The 7,422-nt window shown below is 36.5% G+C and overlaps 1 protein-coding gene across 2 annotated transcripts; it reads left to right on the forward strand.

Moving 5' to 3' along the window:
• Positions 1–1,227: 1,227 nt before the first annotated feature.
• Positions 1,228–6,356, forward strand: cremb (cAMP responsive element modulator b). Of its 2 annotated transcripts, none has more exons than XM_073830990.1 (3): positions 1,228–1,284; positions 4,746–4,890; positions 5,685–6,356. In XM_073830990.1, the coding sequence occupies exons 1-3, from the start codon at positions 1,254–1,256 to the stop codon at positions 5,833–5,835; spliced, it is 327 nt and encodes a 108-aa protein (XP_073687091.1). In that variant the 5' UTR covers positions 1,228–1,253; the 3' UTR covers positions 5,836–6,356. The 2 variants fall into 2 exon arrangements, with proteins under 2 accessions (XP_073687091.1, XP_073687092.1); XM_073830991.1 differs by having other exon boundaries at positions 5,309–5,812.
• Positions 6,357–7,422: the final 1,066 nt, after the last annotated feature.

The raw sequence follows: 7,422 nt of genomic DNA on the forward strand, positions 1-7,422 counted from the left end.
GCTTATCCTGATTGTTCAAACCGATTTAAAGATGAAAGATTACATTTGCTTGCGCAAACTCATCCGGGACTGTTGACTTTTCACCGATTTTCCCTTACGGTGTTTGCGTATACTACGCCAGAGCGCGTACACATGTACACCCCCAGTAAGCAGATAAACATCAAATTTTCATTTTTGGGTGAACTATCCCTTTAAGCATCAGTGAGTGTTTGAAATCATTGTAATATGCTCATTTGCTGCTCAAGAAACATTTCACATTATTATTAATGTGATTAAAACACAGTTATGGATATTATATGGACAATGGAAAACCCTCACTGATGCTTCAGAAGAAAACAATGCATTAAGAGCCAGGGGTGTAAACTTTTGAACAGAATGGCAATGTGTACATTTTTCATATTTCATTTCATTGTGTACTGCCCTTAAGAAGATACTGACATGTTTCCCAAAAGACAAAATACGTTTAATTTATCCTGATCTTCAATGCACTGTTTCCTTCTGAAGCATCAGTGAGCATTTGAACTTTCTGTAATAGTTGCGTCCCACAGTTGTCCTCAGTGTGAAAAGATGGATCTCAAAATCATACAGTCATTTTTTGAAAGGGTTCAAATACACAAAAATGCTGAAAAATCAAAGAATTTGTGAGACGTGAAAGATTTTTATGACGGACAGCAGGCAGTTTATCTGTTAAGGACAAACAAGAGACTGATGAACAACTATCACTAAACAAAAAACACAGCTGTGGATCATTCAGGCAGCAACACAGTATCAAGAATCAAGCGTATGTAAACTTTTGAACGGGGTGATTTTTTTAAATTCAGCTATTATTTTGTAAACATCCTTTATGTGAAATATCTTATTCAGGTTAGTACTAAATAAAAAATAACATGCATTTTGTATGATCCCTATTAGTTTGCTAAAATAATTAACATTTTGCAGATTCTGTACATAATGCATCTTCTTTTTCTTGAAATTATAACTAGAAAGAAAATCTAAGGACTTAAGCATTAAAAACTGCCTAGTGTTGTCTGCTTTCGGTGCGGCTCGTTTTTTGATGTGTGAATGACGGCAGGGGGGGGGGGTGGGGAGAGGGAGGGCTGGCTCCGCTAGCCACTGCGTTACTGACATCAGGAGGCTAATGATGTCATAGTGATGTCAATGGCCCTGAGAGTGACTGCACGCTTAGCTTGTGGTTTGGGCAGCATTGCATGCTGACAGCAGAGAGAGACAGACAAGCTTTCAGCTCACTATACATGGCTGTGACTGGAGATGAGACAGAATCAGGTACGTGCGCTGTTTTCTGTGGTTCTTCTGTGGTTTTCAGCATGGTTAACTTGCTTTGAAGATATCTTAGTTCATTTTGGTTGTTTTAGAATTTGACTAGGTAGTTTTAATTTGAACCAAGAGTGTTCAAAGAATATAAACAGACAGAAAACATTTAAAATCCTCAAACAAAACTTTGAAGTTTTTCTACTTGTATTCGTATTGAATCTGTTCCCTCGTTATATTCTTGCGGTGAATCATCTCTGCAGCATGCAACAGGCTGAAGCAATGAAATGTTCACATTTTTTTGCTTCCTGTTGAGTTCCTCTGTAGCTTTCGCTCGTTTCTTTCAGCACCTCTGTCGCTCTCTCTCTCTGAAACGCGTGAATGCGCTGCCCACTCACAGTGCAGCTGACGTCATGTTGTTTCCTGGAATTGGACACCAGCAGGGAAATGTAAATGCTGAACAGCAAATAAGATGTACATTGACGTCAGTTCAGAGTCATGCTGTGATTACAGGCAGCTCCTTTTGCGAGAGCAAGACTACCAGATTAATCATCTCTCATAATGCGCTGCGGTCTCCACGGAGACAAAGAGAAAGAGAATCAGACACATGTAAAGAAATGCTGCTGTGCATTTTTTTATTGTTCGTAAGCTTTGTAAAACGATTCCACTTGTTTCAAGGAAGTGAGCTCAAAAAGTAAAAACAGTTTTGTAATTGTGACCACATAGTTTGCGGCTACCAGGGGGAAATTGAATCACTTTGTTTTCATCAGAGCATTTCGCTCTGGAGTGCAATCCAGTGGAGGAGATCTGTGTTTAATATTCCACTGTGACATGCTCAGAGGTCACACAATGTTTTTGCTGATCTCCAGTGGGTATTAATTCACCGGGTTTGGTTCTTGCAGACATTTGATGTATTTGACCTGTTTAGCAACATGGTAATATTTATGGACTCATGACATCAGAACTCTAGAATAATCTGTTTCATTCATTCTAGTTATGCATATAAGTGTATTTGCATACTCAAACATTAACGTCATCTCAGATGAACCTCACTGATTATATGTTTACTGACTCTCAACCACAATGACGTCTAAGCGTCACCACTAGTTTTCTTGTGAAGTGTGTATTAGTGTTGTTACGTGATGGAATTTGCCAAACTGGCCAACTTGTTTTCAGTTCAGGTTATAATTTTCCAAAATTTTAGTTTACAGCAATGTCAGTATGTCTCAGAAAAACAATAAGCACTAAATTACTTTTATGGGGCATTCTACGGAATTGGTGCAAACTGCTGTCCCACAACCAAGAAACACATTTATGAAGCATTTAAGTATTCAAATCTTAGATGTTTACTTTCCTTCGATTATCTATTGAAACCCACAATATTTTTTTTTAAATATCAGTAGGCCTAAAACTATCATTTATTGGGTACTTTCAATTGGGAGATGGCTGTCCCGAAGCCTAATCCTTATGAAAATGATATTCAAATATTTTTTGCATTTTTTCCATCTTTGTTTTTAAAAAAGTATCCCTTTGATTCTTTTAAAAAGTGAATTTTAAAAAAGTGTATTTATTTTATATTTTCTTTGTATATTATGAAACTTAATGTAAAAAAATGTGTCTCGCATTTTTCATGTCACTACCGAAACACTGTATGTTTTAGTCCATTGGCTGAGACTGATTTTAACTACACCCCTACATTTAAGATCAGGAAATATTCCTGTGTCTTTCATAGTTACAGGGTGTGAGTAGGTATGTCCCATCATTTTGAGGTAAATGTGTTTAAAAGTCTAAAAAATCTGTGTGTAACTTTAAGGAACGTTACTACTGTACTGAACACCTTTGTTTGGGAGTTATTTCGTAACACTAGTTTTTATGTGTGTACCACTGTTCAGAAATGTTCTATGTAACCATGTACTGATTAGCATTTTGAACTGTAAAATTGTCACTACCGAAACATTTGGTGAATTTTTTTTGCATGTTATTCTATAAAATTGTCACTACTGAAACAGTCACTTAAGTTTGAAGTCAGTGTGATCAAAAAAAATCTAATTGTTATTGATTTACCTCTGAAGAAATTGTAATAAAATAGCAAAAAATATATATTTACAATGTAGATGCAAGCAAAATCTTAATAGGTCAAATATAACCCTTCTAATTAAATTTGTATTGCTGTGTTTTGCTAGTGACAAATTTGGGGATAGGACAAATATTCCAAAACTTTCTAAAAAATACAATATGAGAATTAACTTCACAATTACAAGAAATGTGTACCTTTGATATTATGCTTGCATATATACAAATTATTTGGAAAAAGACATTTTTTTCAAGACGTTTCCAACTCTTTGGTTCTTTGACTTCGGACCAATTCTGTACAATGGCCCTTATATTACATGATGTTCATATTGGGGCTCAGTCCAAAACACCTGGGGGTGGAAATTAATCTCAAAATTCCAGGCTGGTCCTTCAATATAGAAAAAGAAAATATTCTAATAAGATAAATCCTAGTCTCAAAAATAGTCACCCTCAAGCTGTCAAAGACATGAAGTCATTTATCTCTGGCTCACGTAAATGACATGTTTATTGGAAACTGCCAGGGTTCTCACTCATCCTCGAAATGTTGTAGTGTGTTTATATGTCATATAAAATACAGTTGAGGTCAAAAGTTTACATCGCCCTTTCAGACGCTGCAAAAGTTAATTATTTTACCAAAATAAGAGAGATCATACAAAATGCATGTTATTGTTTATTTAGTACTGACCTGAATAAGATATTTCACATAAACACAAGAGAAATTAGTCCTCAGAAATGAATGTTCTCAGTGTGAAAAGATGGATCTCTAAATCACACAGTCATTGTTGGAAAAGGTTCAAATGCACAAAAATGCTGGAAAACCAAAGAATTTGTGGAACATGAAGGATTTTTCTGAAGAACAGCAGGCAGTTTAACTGTTCAGGGCAAACAAGGGACAACTGTCACTAAACAGAAAAAAAAAAAAAACACAGCTGTGATTCATTCAGTTAACAATGCAGTATTAAGAATCAATCTACATGCATGTAAACTTTTGAACGGGGTCATCTTTATAAATGCAACTATTATTTACTCTTGTGGACTATATGTAAACATCTTTTATCTGAAATATCTTATTCAGGTCCCAAAATGGCACCAAAAATCTTTTGGACACTTTTTGTCAAATGTATTGTTTGAAAAAGCCATAACAATAACCACAATATCGCACTTCCTCTAAATGTCACTGATTAAAGAGTTTTGAGCCAGTTGGTTGAAAATAGTTGTATTCTTTTGTACAGAAAACTTGAAGTTAGAACTATTAGTGTTTTTGTGGTAGGGCCAGCAGAAAAAAAAAATCCTTGTTACCTAGGATGCAAACACAAAATACGTAGTGAATATTCTGTAAAATAATGGCTTTGAAAAGACTAGGAACTGTTCCACTGTAAACTAATGTGTTTGTGTTTTTGCAGCCACCACTGGAGGTATGTCTGCGTATCAGATTTCCTCTCCTGGACTCTCCCAGGCAATGGACGGCTCACCCGGCTCTCTGCCAAGCCCTCAGCAGCTGACCGAGGAAGCATCACGCAAGAGGGAACTCCGGCTGATGAAAAACAGGTAATGCCCAGCCACCCCTCCCCATTCCAGAATCACCACTGCCTTCTGTCGCTTAAAAGCGTGAAATCATTGCAACAGCTCATTCCGTGCTGTCCCTTAGCTTTGTCTTTCAGTTCTTTCTTCATTCGTCAGCTTTTAACTAATGATGAAGTCAAAGGCTTGCATTCTTTCCTTGTAGCCTATAACTGCGTGTCTCAGTATGTGGAGCATGTTCTAAAAGCTTTCTTTGTTTCTTGACGACGCTTTAAATGGAAAAAACGAGTTTGTGGAATCACTAATTGTGGCTAATTCACAACTCAAGTTTTCCTGGTTCGGACTTGCTTGCCACGATGACGCTCTGTAGTTAAAAGGGACCTGTAAACACCATCTAAGATTTACCGGATTCACACTTACACAGCTTCTCTGTTGTTGCTTCCAGGGAAGCTGCCCGGGAATGTCGCCGGAAGAAGAAAGAATATGTCAAATGTCTCGAGAACCGAGTCGCCGTGCTTGAAAAACAAAACAAGACGCTCATTGAAGAACTCAAGGCTCTTAAAGACCTATACTGCCACAAAACCGAATAACAACAGCCTGTTGCAAGCCAAATTCGAAAGACTATACCGTTTACAGAGCAAATGCGCTTTTCACGTAATGTCTAGCCACCGCTCGTAATAATCGGATAAGCTGACAGATGCATGGTTGTGTCGTCCCGCGTGCGAAAGATGGTGATGTGTGCATGTGTGTACGCTGGAGGCCCAAGCGCTCCAGAGCCAGTCAATGTGGTGTGTTGCCCGTGTTGCTTGTGCTTTTTGCAGGACGGCGGCCAAAGAGTACAGACGTAGGAAGAAGGACTATGTGCGGAGCTTAGAGAGGCGCATTGCCGTCATTGAAAACCAGAAGCAGAAAATGACAGAGGAACTGGACACTCTAAGGCAAATGTGTGCTGGGAATTCTGGTTCATTTTAGTGGCACACCAGTCTGCTGCTATCTGTTTTGATTTTGTAAAATATTGTTGTCATATGTGTGTTTTATATCTTCTGTGAAAACTGAACCGTAGACCAGCACTGCCTATCCTCATTAGGCTTTTTTTTGAAGGTTTTATATTGACAATTGGATTATATATATTATTTTAAATATTTACTGTAAGACTTTAAGAGAAATATTTCATTTTAATATCAAAGAACTGCTTATATAAGTCATTCACAAACACACCAGCTCCAAAAATGATATTAATACAGCTACTGTATTTATGTATTTACTGTAATAATATATAGGATAAACATGTATGTTGTAAAGATAAACAGTGTTTTTGTGTTTAAGGTATATTAATCCAAAGTTCAAACTTTAAAAAATCTATCTAAATATGCCAAATCTTATAACAAAGATGAAATATTGTTTGTAACAAATATATTCTTGAATCCTCCCTGGTGGTTATTCAAGTTTCCATTGAGACTATCAGCACAGTTTTATGTTATCTTTTTGTTGAAATAAATTAATCTAGATCTCCATTTGATGCCATTGTTGTTGCTTTTTATATCGAGAGATTTGTCTGGAAATGTTTCACAGTGATTATTAATGTAATAATGTTATATTCATTTAATATAATGTCAATTAGTTGATTCTGACAGAATATACACTACCAGTCAAAAGTTTTTGAACAGGTTAGGTAAATACTGTGCCTTGCAAAAGTATTCACACCCCTTCATTTTTTTTCACATTTTGTTTTGTTGCAGCATGATGTTAAACTGCTTCAAATTAGTTTTTCCCACATCAATTTACACTCCATACACCATAATAATGACAAAGCAAAAACCAGATTTGCAAATTTTACAAATGTATTAAAAATAAAACACTGAAATAAGTACATTGCATAAGTATTCATACCCTTAACTCAGTACATAGTTGAAGCATCTTTACAGCCTCAAGTCTTTTTGGGTATGATGTGACAAGCTTTACACATCTGCATTTGGCAATTATCTGCCATTCTTTGCCTCACCTTTTTACCTCTCAAGCTCTGTCAGTTTGGATGGGGGCTGGCAGACATTTTCTAGAGTCCTAGTTGTTCCAATAGTCTTCCATTATGGATAATGGAGGCTACATGCTTCTGTGATCCTTCAATGCAGCAGATTTTTTTTCTGAACTCTTCCCTAGATCATTGCCTTAACACAAGTCTGTCACTGAGCTCTACAGGCAGTTATCTTGACCTCAGGACTTTTTGGACATTTTCAGCTGTTAGACCTTTTCTGAGAGGTGTGTTCCATTCTAAATCATACTCATCCATATGAATTTGCCACAGTTTAACTCCACTCGAAGTGTAGTAACATCTAGAAGCAATATGAATGCTCCTGAGCTAAATTTCGAGTGTCCCAGAAAAGGGTATGAATACTTATGCAACGGGATCTTTTCAGTTTTTTATTTTTAATAAATTTGCACAAATGTTAAAAACTTATTTTTTGCTTTGCCATTATGGAGTAGGGAGTGTAGATTGATGTTTCACAAAATGTGAAAAAAATAAAAAAAAATAAAGGGGAATGAATAATTTTGCAAGGCACT

Source organism: Garra rufa, chromosome 24 (assembly GCF_049309525.1).
Source record: "Garra rufa chromosome 24, GarRuf1.0, whole genome shotgun sequence".
NCBI classification, from domain to species: domain Eukaryota; kingdom Metazoa; phylum Chordata; class Actinopteri; order Cypriniformes; family Cyprinidae; genus Garra; species Garra rufa.

Excerpts from the sequence above, each read along its gene's own strand:
- cremb (XM_073830990.1), top strand. The coding sequence starts at position 1,254 with ATGGCTGTGACTGGAGATGAGACAGAATCAG. Across the intron at positions 1,285-4,745 it reads TGGAGATGAGACAGAATCAG|CCACCACTGGAGGTATGTCT; the intron begins GTACGTGCGCTG and ends GTGTTTTTGCAG. Across the intron at positions 4,891-5,684 it reads CTCCGGCTGATGAAAAACAG|GACGGCGGCCAAAGAGTACA; the intron begins GTAATGCCCAGC and ends TGCTTTTTGCAG.